At 46.5% G+C, this 18,911-nt stretch overlaps 1 protein-coding gene across 2 annotated transcripts in view; it reads left to right on the top strand.

Moving 5' to 3' along the window:
• The window catches only part of erbin (erbb2 interacting protein), a 328,567-nt gene that overhangs the window by 203,452 nt on the left and 106,204 nt on the right, over positions 1–18,911 (top strand). For both annotated transcript variants that reach the window (XM_038805630.1, XM_038805631.1), the window contains exons 7-8: positions 13,100–13,163; positions 13,814–13,888. In XM_038805630.1, the coding sequence (XP_038661558.1) occupies positions 13,100–13,163; positions 13,814–13,888 (139 nt within the window). The remainder of the gene's footprint in view (positions 1–13,099; positions 13,164–13,813; positions 13,889–18,911) is intronic.

Raw genomic sequence — 18,911 nt, 5'->3', positions numbered from 1 at the left:
ATACAAAAATTGGTGGTATGGTAAATAGTGAGTAGGACAGCCTTAGATTGTAGGCAAGATGGTCAGATTAGTGACAAATTGAATTTAATCCAGATATGTGTGAGGTGATGCACTTAGGCAGGACAAGCAAGGCAAGGGGATGCATGATGAATGGCAGGACCCTGGGAAGCACCAATAATTAGAGGGACCTTGGTGTGCATGTACACTGGTCCTTTTTTAAAAAAAACAAAAATTTTATTCTCCTTTTTCACATTTTCTCCCAAATTTACACCCAGCAATAAACAATAATCAGTAACTAATGTAATGTCAATCCCCATATAAATAACAACAATCCCATCCTCCCACCAAACCCCAAACATTAGCCCGCATGTTAACATAAACAAATGACAAAAAGGAATCAGGAATCACCCATAGTCACCATTAACACACAGTCCTTCTCCCTCCAACCCTCCCAAACATTAGCCCCCAAACCCCTAATGTTCGATGTGATCCAATTCTCAAAATTGTATAATGAATAACGCCCATGAATTGTAGAACCCCTCCATCCTTCCCCTCAGTTCAAATTTTACCTTTTCAAGCATCAAGAATTTAATCAGGTCCCCCCGCCATGCCAGGGCACAGGGTGGAGAGGTTGATCTCCACCCTAACAGGATCCGATTTTGGGTGATCAACGAGGCGAAGGCTACAACATCTGCCTCCGTGCCCGTTTCCAATACCGGCTGGTCCGACACCCCAAATATGGCCTCCCAAGGGCCCGGGTTCAGTTTCACATGCACCACTTTAGAGATTACCCTAAACACCACCTTCCAGTAATCCTCCAGCTTTGAACAGGACCAAAACATATGAACGTGGTTTGCGGGGCTCCCCCCGCATCGTTCACATACATCTTCTACCCCCTCAAAGAGCCGACTCATCCTCGCCCTTGTAAGGTGCCCTCAATGCACCACCTTCAGCTGTATCAGCCCCAACCTTGCACACGAGGTGGACGAGTTCACCCTCCGGAGCACCTCACACCAGAACCCCTCCTCCATACCCTCTTCCAACTCTTCCTCCCACTTTCCCTTGATCCCTTCTGGCGGCACCTCCTCCTCCTCCAAAATAGCCCTGTAAACTGCCGATACCAGCCCCTTCTCCAGTACCCCTGTCGTGAGCACCTACTCCAGCAATGTGGAAGCCGGCTCTACTGGGAAGTTCTATCTCCTTTCTGGCAAAGTTTCGAACCTGCATGTCTCTAAATATTTCCCCTGCTCCAGCCCATGCTTCACTCCCAGCTCCTTCAATCCTGCAAAGCGACCCCAAGAAACGAACCTTTGTGTCCTAATTCTCCTCCCATCTCCGAAAATTTCCATCCCACTTCCCTGGCTCAAATCTCTGGTTCCCCCGAATCGGCATTTCCCTTGACCCTGTCTCCAACCTGAAGTGCTGTCAAAACTGCCTCCAAATTCTCAACGAAGCTATTACTACCGGACTCCCTGAGTATCTCCCAGGAGCCGCTGGGAACGGCGCTATCGCAAGCGCCTTCAATCTCGACCCCTACCCAAACTCTCCTCCGTTCTGACCCATTGGGAGTCAACCCCTCTGACCCAGTTCCGTACCTTCTCCACATTCACCGCCCAGTAATAATACATCAGGTTCGGAAGACCCAAACCCCCTGTCTGCCTTCCTCTCTGTAGTTGGGCCTTTCTAATTCTGGCCACCTTCCCTTCCCATATGAACGAGGTAATCGGCCCTTCAATTTCTCTTTTTTAAAAATGCCTTTGGCAGGAAAATCGGCAGGCATTGAAAAATAAATAGGAACCGCTGCAGCACATTCATTTTAACTGCCTGTACCCGACCTGCCAGTGACAGAGGGAGACCATCCCACCTTGTCAGATCAGTACAGTCATCCCTTAATATTAATATAATCTTTATTAGTGTCACAAGTGGACTTACATTAACGCTGCAATGAAGTTACTGTGAAAACAAGTAGCAGGGAAGTTACAGTTTTTAAGAAAGCATATCGTAAACTTGCCGTTATTAGCCGAGGCATAGAGTTTCAGAGCAGGGAGGTTATGCTGGAACTGTATAAAATGTTGGTTAGGCCACAGCGAAGAGTATTGTGTGCAGTTCTGGAATCCACATTATAGGAGGGATGTGATACCATTGGAAGTGGTGGAGAGGAGATTTACCAAGTTGTTGCGTGGGCGGGAGAGCTTTAGCTATGAAGAGAGATTGGATAGACTGGGGTTGTTTTCCTTGAGCAGAGGGGACATAATTGAGATGTATAAAATTATGAGGGGCATAGATAGACAAGAAGAAACTTTTTCCCCTTGGTAGAGGGATCAATGACCGGGGGCATAGAATTAAGGTAAGGGGCAGGAGGTTTAGAGGGGATGTAAGGAAAAATCTTTTCATCTAAAGGATGGTGGGAGTCTGTAACTCACTGCCTGAAAGGGTGATGGAGGCAAATATCCTCATAACATTTAAGTATTTAGGTGCACTTGCAATGTCGAGGCACACAAGGCTATGGGCCAAATGTTGGAAAATGGGATTAGAATAGTTAGGTGGTTGTTTTTGACTGGCGCAGGCGCGAGGAGGCAAAGATGAGTCTGTGTTGTTGTCCTCTATGACTCTATGGGTATGATCTGAAATTAATGAACTGAAATTTGGAGTCCAAAGATTGTGGGATACTTGATCAAACGATGAGACGTTGAGCTTCTTTGGAATAGTGCTGGAGGCCAAGACCAGAATGGGATTGAGGCAGAGAATTGAAATGGGAAGTGACCAGAAGGTCAAGGTCACACCTTGCAGACTGAATGGTGGTGTTCGGCTATGGATTGCTCGATCTGCACTTGGGCTCGCCAATGCAAAGCATTTTCTTGTTGTTTCTAATTTGTAACATTTTCAGTATTTTTTCTATTGTATTTTCCAAAACCATTCTGGGCGACCACCTTCTCTGCATTGGCTAAATACATAACTGTGAAAAGGTTCACAATCCCTCCTGATACCCTGCACACCCCATTCTCCCATTAACCTATTGACCTTTCTCTACACCTTTTGAGAATACCGTCTCAATTACCCCAGATTGTGAATATCCCATGTGCACGCCTGGAAAGTTAATAGAAATTAAACTACTTTTGATTACTTCTGACCAAGAGTAATTGCCAAAACAAAAACTGGGATGTAGTTTAATACAAAGCTGCAAATGCACCTATGAAGATCTAGGGAAGATTCATGGTGTTGGTAATGTTAGTATTAGAGTAGACTGTTGATGTGGAAATCTGTGTGAAAGGGTCAGGAATAGATTGCATTTTATAATCCCTATATGTTTCACTTTTATGGTTCTGAACACTGGTGGTAGATATTTCCAGAGTGAACTTGGTCCATAAAATTAAACCACAGTTTTACCTTTCAATTCAGCATGGTGTTGCCGAGTTATATTCCACAGCAGGGCGGAAGGGTAATTTTTGTGTCAATATGAATGTTTAATGGAAAATCAAACAAAGTACCCTGGGATTGACAGAATAAGTCTTTCTTTTCACGTGCTCATGACAATAAATGAACTGAAGGAACTGCTAACCCCCTAGACGATGGCTTGTAACAATTGACATATAAATTCCACATACAAGAACAGTGCGATGCATTTGACCCAAATTGCACAATTTAGGCATTGGGCAAACATTTTGCAATTGAACAGAGCTCAATTCAATTAAGATTAACAGGCTCTGTTAATGTTTCAATTCTTTTCTTTTCAATTTTTCCAACTAGGGGACAATTTAATGTGGCCAATCCACCTACCCTGCACATCTTTGAGTTTGTGGGTGTGAGACCCACGCAGACACGGGGAGAATGTGAAAACTCCACACGGACAGTGATCCTGGGCCGGGATCAAACCCGGGCTTCGGCACCATGAGGCAGCAGTGCTTGCTAACCATTGTTCCACCTTGCTGCTCCAGTGTTTCAGTTTTTAAATAGTTTATTGCTTTATTTTTTCCGTCAAATGTGATGATGTGGAGGCGGCATGGTGGTGCAGTGGTTAGCACTGCTGCCTCACGGCGCTGAGGACCCGGATTTGATCCCGGCCCTGCGTCGCTGTCTGTGTGGAGTTTGCACATTCTCCCGTGTTTGCATGGGTTTCACCCCATATCCCAAAACTGTGCAGGGTAGGTGGATTAGCCACACTAAATTGCCCCTCAGTTGAAAAAATTATAATTGGGTACTCTTTGGGGGAAAAAAATCAGTATGATAATGTAAAGTATCTTAATTAATATTGAGTGGCTTTTAAGCATTGCATTAGTCCAAGGTTGTTTCTTGTACAGTGCTGCCGCAGAGACAAATGTTGAGTTATTTGGAATCGAGAATACCATTCCAGTGGTGTGTGATATTACCACAGTGCTCATTGCACAGTGGCAACACGTGGTTCAACAGAATTTGGGCATTGTAATTTGTACCGTCTTGCTCTAAATACTGGTAACAATATTTGTCCATTATGTTCTGCATCACCTTTGGGGTAGTGGGATGAAAGTATTATTATTGAGGTGATAATGGATTCTCCAATTGCTTTAAATGAAACACATGGATACAAACATATAACCCAGGTGTTAATAAGTAAATTACCCCTGCTCAGGACTCGGGATTAAAATCATCCATCCGTTTTTCCAAATGAAGATCTCTGTTCTTCAATTTGAGAGATGTGTGTGAATGAGATTGTGTGAAGTGAATAGATTGGCTATTTGATCCAGTGCTAAATATAATTGGGATGATAGGCGTGCAGTGCAGTTGTTGCACAATCCATATCTGGTAAGGCTCTAGAACATTACGTAAACCAAAGTATCGGTTCAGGCTTTCAGTCTGCACAGCTGTGAGATTTTGATTGATATCTTCTGAAGGGAATTGCGTTAATTTGCCAAAAAGCAGCCCGCATCCCTTTTCAGGCTGATCTTTTTTCCATCTCTCATGATTTTGCAAGATCTAGTTTTCAAATCTGCTGGTTTCAACTAGTAGGATGCAGCTGTTTTAGAATTAACATCAGTTAAAGATCAATTTTTTTTTGTTCTTTGGGTGCCTGATCATTGTCAGATTGAAGCACAATGAAAGAATATTACTGTGCCAAAATGTTCAGTAATGGGTGAAGGAATGGCGCCTGCCCTCAGTTAGACTTGCCCATGCCTGTTTAAGTTGCTGCAAGTTGGTATCTGGGACCTGTGTAAACAGTGTGAACTACTGTTTATCTACTTAATCCAATCAGATTGGACAGGGACCAATATCTTCACAGGGGTGTTGGGGGTGGTTTAATTTGGGGTAGCAGGGGATGGGAATCTGAGTGGGGAGACACGAGAGGGAAACAAAGACAAAAATGAAAGACAGTAAAGTAAAAAGCAAAAGTGGAAGGCAGAGGAAACTAGGGCGAGCAGCAAAAAGGACCATAGTACATATGTTTAAAGGTTTTAAAAAGACAAGTCTAAAGGCACTGTATCTGAATACACGGAACACTTGCAATGAGGCAGATGAATTAACAGCGCAAAGTGACATACAGAGGTGCGATAAGATTGCAATTATGGAGGTATGGCTGCAGGATGACCAAGGCTGGGAGCTGAATTCCCAAGGTTATCCGATATTTGGGAAGAACAGATAAAAGGGAAAAGTGGGTGGAGTGGTGAGATTAGTTCAGGATCGTGGTTGTAGTGAAGAGGATATTGCCTCAGATAATCTAGATTCAGAAGCAACAAGGGGCTGAAAACATTAATGGGAATTGCCTTTAAGCCTTCAAACAGTAGTGGTAAGGTAGGGGTTGGCATGAATTTTGAGATGCATATAACAAGGGTGCTATAGTTGTCATGGGTGAATTTAATCCACATAAAAATTGGGCAAAGCAATTTTTTTTTTAATTCACACAGGGATGTGGCCATCACTGGCTTGACCAGCATTTATTGCCCACCCCAAATTGCCCTTGAACTGAGTATTTTAGTGGGCGTTTTGAGAGTCAACCAATTTGCTGTGGGTCTGGAGTCACATGTAGGCCAGACCAGGTAAGGACAGCAGATTTCCTTCCCTAAAGGGCATTGGTGAACCCGGTCGGTTTTTACAACAATAGTTTGGTTTCATGACCATCATTAGTCTTTAAATTCCAGATTTTTATTGATTTCAAATTTCACAATCTGCCAATAGTGGAATTTGAACCTGATTGCCGAAAGCACCACAGAATTACACAGTGCAGAAGAGGCCATTCGGCCCATCGAATCTGCATACATTACAAACACCTGTCCACCTACCTAATCCCATTTGCCAGCACTTGGTCCATAGCTTTGAATGCTATGACATGTCAAGTGCTTATCCAGTTACTTTCTGAAGGAGGCGAGGCAACCCACCTCTACCACCACGGACCTTTACTGGGTAGCATGGTAGCACAGTGGTTAGCACAGTTGCTTCACAGCATCAGGGTCCCAGGTTCAATTGCTGTCTTGGGTGACTGTCTGTGTGGAGTCTGCACGGTCTCCCCGTGTCTGCGGGGTTTCCTCCGGATGCTCACATTTCCTCCCCACACTCCAAAGATGTGCCAGTTAGGTGGATTGATCGTGATCTGGGTTACTGGGTTGCAGGCATAGGGTGGAGGTGTGGGCTTAAGTGGGGTGCTCTTTCCAAAGACTGGTGCAGACCCGATGGGCTGAATGGCCTCCTTCTGTCTGTAAATTCTATGATTCGCCCTCCCAGACAGTGCATTCCAGGCCTTCACCACCCTCTGGGTAACAAGGTTTTTCATCAAATCCCCCCCTAAACCTCCTGCCCCTCACCTTGAAGCTGTGTCGCCTCGTGTGAAGTTGCCCACTTTGGTAGGAGAAGCAGAATGGAAGAGTATTATTTAAATGGTGATAGATTGGAAAATGTTGGGTACCTGGGTGTCCTCGTACCCCGGTCACTGAAAGCTAGCAGATACAGCAAGCAGTTATGTTGACCTTTATTGCAAGAGAGCCTGAGCACAGGAGAAAGGATGTCTTACTGCAGTTGTGCAGGGCCTTGGTGAGACCTGGAGCATTGTGTGCAGTTTTGGTCTCTTTATTCAAGCCAGGATATACTTGCCATGGCGGGAGTGCAGCGAAGGTTCACCAGACAGATTCCTGGAATGGCAGGATTATCGTAGGAGGCGGGATCGGGTCAGCTGGGCCTGTGCTCACTGGAATATTGAAATGTATAAACTTCTGACCGGGCTGGGCAGACTGGATGCAGGGAAGTTGTTTCCTCTGGCTTGCGGAACTAGAACACAGGGCTACAGTCTCAGGCCATGGGGTAGGCCACTTAGGACTGAGATGAGCAGAAACATCTTTGCTCAGAGGGTGGTGGAAAAGAACAAAGTTCCTTTTTGGGGAAAAAAATTATTATTGAGGCCCTAAATGCACATTTGCAACAACCTGGTTGGGACTGGTTTAGCTCACTCGGCTAAATCGCTGGCTTTTAAAGCAGGCCAGCAGCACGGTTCGATTCCCGCACCAGCCTCCCCGGACAGGCGCCGGAATGTGGTGACTAGGGCTTTGCACAGTAACTTCGTTGAAGTCTACTCGTGACAATAAGCAATTTTCATTTCACTTTCATTTCATTTAACCTGTAGTGCACTGGTTCATTGACATTAAAATTCCATAGGCCAGGCCAACTGAAAATGAGGCACATTTCTTTCTCCAGCTGCAATACATCTCAGCCCAATATTGTTTGATTACTGTTTTACTCTACCTGTCATTGCTCCAATTATCCAAGAACAAAAAAATATTTTTTTAAATAAATAAATCTTGAACTGCAATGAAAAAGGATGAGACTGTATATCGGCAATGGTTCATTTCCAATGCCAGAGCAGCTGTTTGGCACTAATGTAGACTTTTCACTCACTTTAAAAGGGTACTTGGACTGAAATAAACAAGCCTTGACTTTTGATGCCGAGTTTATTTCGTATATGTCATGCAAGTAATTATATTTCAAGCCCTCCATGCATTTGAATTGCGAGGCAGACTGTGAGATGCCATTTCCCAGCGTGAGTGGAGCAGCGTAATTTTATATATTTGTTTGTGTGATGTGGGCGTCCCTGTCTTGGGCAGCATTCTTTGCCAATCCTTAATTGCCCTTGAGAAGGTGGTGGTGAGCTGCCTTCTTGGATCGCTGCAGTCCCTGTGTTGCAGAAAACCCACTGCTCAGAGGAAGGAAAATAATTTGACCCAGTGACAGTGAAAGAACAGTGATTATATTTCCAAATCAGGATGGCAAGTGCCTTGGAGGGGAACCTCTAGGTGGTAATGTTCCCAGGTATCTGCTGCCCTTGTCTTTTTTAAGTAGTAGAGATCACTGGTTTGGAAAGTGCTGTTTCTGCAGTGCACCTCTGAGATGATGCACATTGTTGCATTGATGGTGGAGAGTGTGAATGCTTATCGTGGTGAATGGGGTGTCAATCAAGCAGGCTGCTTTGTCCTGGATGCTGTTGAGCTTCTCGAGGGTTGTTTGAACTGCACTCATCCAGGTGGTGTGTTTGGATTTTCAGGTGGCTTTTGATGAGGTGGCAAGCAGGAGGTTAGTGAGCACACGGGATTGGGGTAATGTGCTGGTACGGATTGTGAACTCCTGACTTGGGCCTTGTTGATGGTAGACAGGCTTTGAGGAATCAGGAGGTGAGATTCTCTCCACAGAATTCCTGATCTCTGACCTGCTCTTGCAACAACAGTATTTATATCATTGGTCCAGTTCAGTTTCTGGTCAATGGTAAACTCCAGGATGTTGATAGTGGGAGATTCAGTACTGGTAATGCGATTGAATGTCAGGATGTGAGGGTTTGTTTCTCTTTTGGTGGTGATGGTCATTGCCTGGCACTTGTTTGGCGCAAATGTTACTTGCCACTTATTTGCCTAAACATGAATATTGTCCAGGTCTTATTGCATATGGACGCAGGTAGCTTCGCAAGGAGTTGCGCATGGTGCAGAACATTGTGCAATCATCGGCGAATATTCCCACTTATGACCTTATGATGGAGTGAAAGCCATTGATGAAACAGTAAAGATAGCTAGGCTGAGGAGACTATTCTGAGGAATTCCTTGCAGTGATGTCCTGAGATGACTGACCTCCAACAACTTCAACCATCTGTTTTTTGTACGGTATGACTCCAACCAGTGGAGATTACTCCCCTGATTCCTATTGACTTCAGTTTTGCTAGGGCTCCTTGATGCCTCACTCGGTCAAAGGCAGCCATATGTCAGGTGTAGTTACTCTTGCCTGGAATCAGCTCCGTGGTTTGAGCAAGGCTGTAATGAGGCCAGGATCTCAATGATCATGGAGTAGCAAAACCCAAACTGGGCATCAGTGAGCAGGTTATTGTTGTACTGCTTGATAATACTGTGGGCAACACATTTCCTTACTATACTGATGATCAAAAGTAGACTGATGGATGGTAATTACCAGGTTGGATTTGTCCTGCTTTTTGTGGGCATGACATTGTCGGGTAAATGCCTGCCTTGTGGTTGTACTGGAACAGCTTGGCTAGGGAGACAACAAGTTCTAGAGCACAAGTCTTCAATATTATTGCTGAATTGTTTTCGGGGTCCACTGTATTTGCAGTATCCAGTGCCTTCAGCTATTTCTTGACATCACAGGGAGAAAACAGAATTAGCTGAAGACTAGCAACCATGATACTGGGGATCTCAGGAGCAGGTGGAGAAGGATCGTCCACTCAGCACATATGACTGAAGGTGGTTGAAAGTGCTTCAGCCGTGAATTTTGCACAGATGTGCCGGCTCCCCTATCATCGAGGTTGGGGATATTTCTGGCATCTCTTTCACCAGCTAATTGTTTAATTGTTCATGACTGGACATGTCAGGTCTGCAGATTCGTCATGGGCTCGCTTAGCTCTGTCTATTGAATGCTGCATCTGCTGTTTGGCATACAAGTAATCCCGCGTTGCAGTGCCACCAGCTTCACACCTCATTTTTAGGTAAGCCTGATGCTGCTCCTGGCATGCCATCCTGCACTCTTCATTGATCCAGGAAAATTAATCCCTGGTTTGATGGTAGTGATAGAGTGGGAGAGATGCAGGGCCATGAGATTACAGATTGCAGTTGTTCCCAATTCTGCTGCTGATGGCCCATAGTGACACATGGATGCCCAGTTTTGAGTTGCTAGACTGGTTTGAAGTCTACCCGATGGTGGTACTGCCACACAACACCCTTGGGCGTATCCTCAATCTGAAGATGGGGCTTTGTTTCCACAAGGACTGTGCACTGGTCACTCTTACATATATGATCATGGACAAATGCTTCTGCAACGGGTAGTCCTTTTTTACTCCACCTGCTCGGTCAGTAATGGTGCTACTGCATCATTCTTGGTGATATACGTTGAAGTCTCCCACCAAGAGCACGTTCTGTGCCCCTCCCACCCTCAGTGTTTCCTCCAAGTGGTGTTCAACTTTGAGGATTACTTGTTTATCAGCTGATGCGGTCGGTAGGTGGTAATCAGGAGGTTTCCGTGCTGATGTGTAACCCGATGTTAATGTTGAAGACTCCCAGAGCAACGTCCTCCCAACTGTATACCATTGTCCTGTTAGTGGGTCAGCATATACCCAGCGATGGTGCTGGCTGAGACATCGTCTGTAAGGTATGATTCTGTGAGTATGACTGTCAGGCTGTTGCTTTACTAGTCTGTGGGGCAGCTCTCCCAATTTTGGCACAAACCCCCAGATGTTAGTAAGACTGACTTTGCAGTCATTTCTGGTGCCTAGGACGATATGGGGCAGGTCAGGAGGTCTGCCGGTTTCATTCCTTTTAGACTTCATTGTGGTTGATACAATAGCGTGGCTTGCTGTCTCATCTCAGAGGGCTGAGTGTCTGGAGTTGAATGTAAGCCAGACCAGCTAAGAATTGCAAATTTCCATCCCTAAAGGGCATTAGAGAACCAGATGAGTTTTTACAACAATTGACAATAGTTTAATGGCCATCATTAGACTAGTTTTCAATTCCAGATTTTATCGTTGAATTTAAATACCACCCGCTGATGGGGTTTGAACCTGTTTCTCCGACGCATTAGCCCGGGCCTCTGAATTACTAGTCCAGCGACATTACCACTGCGCAGCCACCTCCCCAGCAGTTACCTGAAGTTGTTGCCTGATATACACATAGTTTCTGGTGAGCGATGTTGCCCTCAAATTATTTTGACAGAAAAATCTTGCCGGTTACAAGTTAATCAGCCGTTACAAGTTCAGGACTTTGAAGTTTAATGTGGCTGCCTACAGAATTTTCCTGTGATATCTGTTCTACACAAGCTGGAGGATTGTTCGAAAATGTTGTTTTGGTGAATAAGTAATTGTTGATCAAGTTTTTTATCATGATCAGTTGAACAGTCGAGTATTGATACGTTTTGCTGAGGTGTGTGGAAGGACTGTTTCAAATTACAACCTACTAGCAATTTCCGAGTAAATAAGAACATAAGAACTAGGAGCAGGAGTAGGCCATCTGGCCCCTCGAGCCTGCTCCATCATTCAATTAGATCATGGCTGATCTTTTGTAGACTCAGCTCTACTTTCCGGCCCGAACACCATAACCCTTAATCCCTTTATTCTTCAAAAAACTATCTATCTTTACCTTAAAAACATTTAATGAAGGAGCCTCAACTGCTTCACTGGGCAAGGAATTCCATAGATTCGCAACCCTTTGGGTGAAGAAGTTCCTCCTAAACTCGGTCCTAAATCTACTTCGCCATATTTTGAGGCTATGTCCCCTAGTTCTGCTTTCACCCGCCAGTGGAAACAACCTGCCCGCATCTATCCTATCTATTCCCTTCATAATTTTAAACGTTTCTATAAGATCCCCCCTCATCCTTCTAAATTCCAATGAGTACAGTCCCAGTCTACTCAACCTCTCCTCATAATCCAACCCCTTCAGCTCTGGGATTAACCTAGTGAATCTCCTCTGCACACCCTCCAGTGCCAGTATGTCCTTTCTCAAGTAAGGAGACCAAAACTGAACACACTACTCCAGGTGTGGCCTCACTAACACCTTATACAATTGCAACATAACCTCCCTAGTCTTAAACTCCATACCTCTAGCAATGCAGGGCAAAATTCCATTTGCTTTCTTAATCACCTGTTGCACCTGTAAACCAACTTTCTGTGACTCATGCACTAGCACACCCAGGTCTCTCTGCACAGCTTTAATATTTTATTGTTTAAATAATAATCCCGTTTGCTGTTATTCCTACCAAAATGGATGACCTCACATTTGTCAACATTGTATTCCATCTGCCAGACCCTAGCCCATTCACTTAACCTATCCAAATCCCTCTGCAGACTTCCAGTATCCTCTGCATTTTTCGGTTTATCACTCATCTTAGTGTCATCTGTAAACTTGGACACATTGCCCTTGGTCCCCAACTCCAAATCATCTATGTAAATTGTGAACAATTGTGGGCCCAATACAGATCCCTGAGGGACACCACTAGCTACTGATTGCCAACCAGAGAAACACCCATTAATCCCCACTCTTTGCTTTCTATTAATTAACCAATCCTCTATCCATGCTACTACTTTACCCTTAATGCCGTGCATCTTTATTTTATGCAGCAACCTTTTGTGTGGCACCTTGTCAAAGGCTTTCTGGAAATCCAGATATATCACATCCATTGGCTCCCCATTATCTACTGCACTGGTAATATCCTCAGAAAATTCCACTAAATTAGTTAGGCACGATCTGCCCTTTATGAACCCATGCTGCATCTGCCCAATGGGACAATTTCTATCCAGATGTGAGTTGAAGATATAAGTAAGTTTGGTTTGGTTATCTGAAATGGGCATCCACTCACAACTTTTTTTTGAAGCAGTTGATGCTCTTTAATTCCATCGGCTGATTGATTCGATCAAAGCCACTCCAATTTATTTTGAATTGCACACTCCATCTGCCGACTTTGTCGCCTACCATCCGTTTTGAAGAAGTTATACTTGAAATTCCTATTGTGGCAAAGTTAACTCTCCGAGAATAGAAAACTTTTTTTTTAAAAGCCTTTGGAACCTAAATATCCGGAAGGTGTATTTGCACGCTCAGTAATCTGTCTTGTGTCAAATGCTTTGTTTTTCTGTATCTAACTTGTTGATCCTTGATCTTTGTAGAACCATGAACAAACTTACCCAGTTGGAGAGATTAGATTTGGGAAGTAATGAGTTCACAGAAGTGGTAAGTAGTTCCAGCAAAACCCGACCAGTGCGTCTCTATGATTCATAAAGCATTTAGCAAGCCCTTGGTTTTTGATAGATTGTGGAATACCTTCAGAAACAGGAAGCACTGAACAGTATGATTCATTCAAATTGAAGAAATGGTTACCAAAAAATATTCACCTTTGGACTTTTTGTTTTTGTAAATGAGAAGTTAAGAATATGATCTTAGTTTGGAAATTTAATTTACAAACCGGTGAAGATGGGCAGTGCTGTGCTTTTATAACCAATCTTTTGGCCAAAATAAATGCAGTGGCCTCCTTTTAATTCCATTTAAAATATCCGGTTTCTCATGAAGTATGTGCAGATTTTGTTTAAAAGGCACCTTTGGTTTAAAATCATTCAAAGCAAATTACCTTGTTTCTTTTTTCATTCATGTGCATAACCTGTCACATTTTAATTGCAAAAAGATCATCACCTACCTTGCTGCTGCATATTGTCCAAATGTTTTTCACCCAGACATGTCCTTCCCAAGTAGGCAGATTTAGATGCCATCTATGGTCCAACGTTTCTGAAAGATAAACCACTGAAGTGTTATTTTAAATGATTTTCTAAATTTGTTCATGTATGTGTATTTTTTAAAAGGTGTCTTTTGTTCTATTTTCCTATTAGCCTGAAGTATTAGAACAACTGAGTGGACTAAAAGAGTTTTGGATGGATGGCAATAGACTTGCAATGCTCCCAGGGGTATGTGTCATGCTGTGGTGCTAATTGATACTACACTAAACCATAATCATATTGTGAATATTACATAAATGTAATTAGGTGACACTAAATTGGCAGCCCATTGGCTTTGACTATAAGCATTGGATCTACACTGACGAGTATTCCCTTAAATACTAGGTTGACAACAAGTAAAAATTAATGTATGGTGTGGTGGGTTTTGGAAATCAAACTAATATACTGGTCACCTTATTTTATTCCGCTATTTGAGAGAACCATAATTCTATTACCAGGGAAACTATGGTTGATCGATGATTTTACTTTATGGCACTCAGATTTTTTTAGCAAAGTTGTGGCGACTCTCCAGACTTTTGGAAATGGCAGGCTAGGGGTGGCGCAGTGGTCAGCACTGCTGCCCCACGCACGGTGGCCTAATGGTTAGCACAACCGCCTCACGGCACTGAGGTCCCAGGTTCGATCCCGGCTCTGGGTCACTGTCCGTGTGGAGTTTGCACATTCTCCCCGTGTTTGCGTGGGTTTCGCCCCCACAACCCAAAAATGTGCAGAGTAGGTGGCCACGCTAAATTGCCCCTTAATTGGAAAAAATAATTGGGTAATCTAAATTTATTTAAAAAAAAAGCACTGCTGCCCCACAGCACCGTGGATCCTGGCCCTGGGTCACTGTCCATGTGGAGTTTGTTTATTCCCCCGTGTCTGTGTGGGTCTCACCCCCACAATCCAAAGATGTGCTTGGTAGGTGAATTGGCCACCCTAAATTGCCCCTTGATTGGGGAGGAAAAAAGAATTGGGTACTCTAAATTTATTTTTTTTAAATGGCAGGCCGAACACCAGATCTGATGGCCCACCCTAGTTTCTGACAGATTCCATTTTCACTGGTTGAGGAAAGAAGGTGGGACGTTAATCACACACAAGGAGCTCCAAATAGTCCCTCGGGCCAGGGTATGAGTGGCATGGGGACATTGCCGTGTCTTGGGACGGTGCGAGGGGATGAAGGTTTGAGGGCTCAAAATTTGAAGGAAAGATGCACAACTCCATCTTATCGTACCCCGCTATCCAGATCCGAAGGCCATTCTCCCAAGACCATGCAGTGAGCCAGGAAATTTCCCCACTTGTGCCATCTGATAGGAGTGAAAAATACAACCCTGTATGTTTCAAACTGAAATTAGTTACCAATGTCATATGGCCACACTTTGTATGTACAGGGGGAATGTGGCTTCTTCTAGTACTTCTGTTGGAAATTTCACAAGCACCTTTCTCACATAGTTATTAAAGAATGCAGAGTACGTGTTGCTCTCTGTAACCTCAGTGGCTGTTCAAGTATCAGTGAAATCTCGTGATCCTGTACACATTATTTAAAATGGCTGCATCTCTCAAAATGCATATTTATAAATAAATTATATTCATATTGCAGTGTCGTGGTGCACCAATTTAACTTGAATAATATGTGTTTAAAATTGCATGTTGTAGGAGAGGTGTTTGCTGAAGTGGTCAGAATTGTGGTCTTATGGGCAGCACAGTGGCCTAGTGGTTAGCACAACCGCCTCACGGCGCTGAGGTCCCAGGTTCGATCCCGGCTCTGGGTCACTGTCCGTGTGGAGTTTGCACATTCTCCCCGTGTCTGCGTGGGTTTCGCCCCCACAACCCAAAAATGTGCAGAGTAGGTGGATTGGCCATGCTAAATTGCCCCTTAATTGGAAAAAATAATTGGATAATCTAAATTTAAAAAAAAAAAAGAATTGTGGTCTTATCATGTTTGAATATGACACTTCCGGTTGCGGCTATGACCAGCTAAGTCGCACGTTTGGCTGCTCCTGCTACAAAGGTGTTTTCGGGCCGATTGGAGGGCCCCAACGGCGCTGTAAGGACAAATCCCGGTGGGGGAAGGCTCCCTGAAGAGAACCAGACCAACTTTATGGTCGGTACCCGGAGTGGGGTGGTAAAGAGAGCAACAGCAGCTCCCAAAAAAAAGCGGGGGAAGAAGACCAAAATGGCGGCCGGTGGTGCACCCGAGGAATGGAGGAAATGGGCGGAGGAGCAGCAGGCCGCTCTCCTGCGCTTCTTTACGGAGCTGAAAATGGAGCTCTTGGAGTCAATGAATGCGACGACCACCAGGCTGATGGGAGCCCAGGCGACCCAAGAGGCGTCGATTCGGGAGCTGCAACAGGAGATGACTGCGAGGGAGGAGGAGGCCACGGTCCTCGTGGGAAAGGTAGAGGTGCACGAGGCACTCCACCTGAAATGGCAGAGCCGTTTTGAGGAGCTGGATACCCGAATGAGGCGGAAGAACCTGAGGATCTTGGGCCTGGCAGAAGGCCTGGAGGGGTCAGACCTCCCGGGATATGTAGCAGAAATGCTGAGCTCCCTGATGGGGGCAGGGGCCGTCCCTTCGCCCCTGGAGCTGGAAGAGGCCTACAGGGTCATGGCTAGGAGGCCAAGAGCAAATGAGCCCCCGAGGGCGGTGCTGGTGCGGTTCCAGCGACTCAGCGACCGTGAAAGAGTGCTGGAGTGGGCCAAGAGGGAAAGGAGCAGCAAGTGGGAGAATTCGACGGTGAGGGTCTACCAGGACTGGAGTGCGGAGGTGGCAAAGCGGCGGGCCCGGTACAACCGGACGAAGGCGGTGCTACATGCAAAACGGATCAGGTTCGGAATGCTGCAGCCAGCGCGCTTGTGGGTCACCTACAGGAACCAACACCACTATTTTGAGTCCCCAGAGGAGGCGTGGGCCTTTGTACAGGAAGAGAAACTGGACTCGAATTAGACCCAGGGGATACTTGGCGGCCTTGGCCGCTCGGGTACTTTCAGCTGAATTCTTTGTTTGGATTTTGAACTCTTGCTGTGGTTTTTCTTCTGATGTTTTTTCCCCCTTTGCCAACTTCCCTTAGTTATTGTTATTGTGGTTATTCATGGTTATTTATGGTTATTTATGCTGTTTGGTAGAGGGCGACTGTTAAGTACATTGTTATTTGTTATTTATCTGTTAGTTATAATGTTAAGTTGGGGAGGCGGGACGGGGGGGGAGAGCAGATCGGGGATATGGGCTCCTAGGGGGGGTTCTTTACAGGCATGGACGGGGACGGGGGTGGAACTGAAGATGGCGGGGTGGGGTGTGGCAGGGCGAAAGCGCGGGCTTTCCTCTGTTTTCCCGCGCGCGGGGCAGAGGAGGGGGGAGGGGAGGAGTGCGGGGCGTGGCTAGCAATGGCGACCTTTCCCGCGCTGGAGCGGGGCCAGGGAGGAGGGGCAAGGGGGGGGAGGCCCCCCCCCCCCCGAGCCGGGGGGAGTCGGAGTGTGGCAGGAGCAGCCGGGTCAGCGTGAACCAGCTGACTTACGGGAGTACAATGGAGGGTACATCGCGGCTAGGAGGGGTCCTAGCCTGGGGGGGGAGGGGGGTTAGGGAGGGACACCGGGTTGCTGCTGAAAAGACCAGAAACGAGAAGTGGAGGACTGGAGAGGTGGGGGGAGGGGGACATCGCCATGGGGAGCGGGTCAGAAGGGGAGGGTCGACCCGGGACGAGCAGGGAACAGGACATGGCTAATCGGCAGGGGAGGGGGGCGGGTCGTCCCGCGACCCGGCTGATCACTTGGAACGTGAGGGGGTTGAATGGGCCGGTCAAGAGATCAAGGGTATTCTCACACCTGAAGGGACTGAAGGCTGATGTAGCAATGTTACAGGAGACCCATTTGAAGGTAGTGGACCAGGTTCGCCTGAGAAGGGGGTGGGTGGGACAGGTGTTCCACTCTGGATTGGACGCAAAGAACCGGGGGGGTGGCGATTCTGGTGGGAAAGAGGGTGTCGTTCGTGGCGGAGGAGGTGGTGGCGGATAAGGAGGGTAGGTATGTGATGGTGAAGGGTAAGCTGCAGGGGGAGAAAGTGGTGATGGTCAACGTATATGCCCCGAACTGGGATGACGCGGGTTTTATGAGGCGCCTATTGGGCCTCATTCCGGGACTGGAGGCAGGGGGCTTGATCATGGGGGGGGACTTTAACACAGTGCTGGACCCCGGGCTAGACAGATCGAGCTCAAGGACCAATAGGAGGCCGGCAGCGGCAGAAGTGCTGAGGGGGTACATGGAGCAGATGGGAGGAGTAGACCCATGGAGGTTTGGTAGGCCGAGGGCGAGGGAGTATTCCTTTTTCTCCCACGTCCATAGAGTGTACTCCAGAATCGATTTCTTCGTGTTGAGCAGGGGGCTGATCCCGAGGGTACGGGAAGCTGAGTACTCGGCCATTGCGATCTCTGATCATGCACCACATTGGGTGGATGTGGAAATGGGGGAGGCGCGGGACCAGCGCCCGCTGTGGCGGCTGGATGTGGGGCTGTTAGCGGACGACGAGGTGTGTAAAAGGGTCCGGAAGAGCATTGAGAGCTATCTGGACTTGAATGACACGGGTGAGGTGCAGGTGGGGATGGTCTGGGAGGCCCTGAAGGCAGTGATCAGGGGAGAGCTGATCTCCATAAGGGCGCACAGAGAAAGAAAGGAGAGGCAGGAGAGGGAGAGGCTGGTGGGGGAGCTATTGGAAGTGGATAGGAGATATGCGGAGGCACCAGAGGAGGGGCTGCTGGGAGAACGGCGCAGCCTGCAGGTCAAGTTCGACCTGCTGACCACCAGGAAGGCAGAGACGCAGTGGAGAAGGGCACAGGGCGCGGTTTATGAGTATGGGGAAAAGGCGAGCAGGATGCTGGCACACCAGCTTCGCAAACGAGATGCGGCTAGGGAGATTGGGGGAGTGAAGGAGAGGGGCGGGAAGGTAGTGCAGAAGGGGCAAGAAGTGAACGGGGTCTTCAGGGATTTTTACAAGGAGTTGTATCGGTCTGAGCCGCCGACGAGGAGAGGGGGAATGGAGGACTTCCTAAACAAATTGAGGTTCCCAAGGGTCCAGGAGGGGCTGGTAGAAGGGCTGGGGGCGCCAATAGGGCTAGAGGAGCTAGTCAAGGGAATAGGTCAGATGCAGGCGGGGAAGGCGCCGGGGCCAGATGGGTTCCCGGTGGAATTCTATAAGAAAAATGTGGACTTGGTGGGACCGGTA

Source organism: Scyliorhinus canicula, chromosome 8 (assembly GCF_902713615.1).
Source record: "Scyliorhinus canicula chromosome 8, sScyCan1.1, whole genome shotgun sequence".
NCBI lineage: Eukaryota > Metazoa > Chordata > Chondrichthyes > Carcharhiniformes > Scyliorhinidae > Scyliorhinus > Scyliorhinus canicula.
This window is presented reverse-complemented; position numbering and strand designations above follow the sequence as displayed.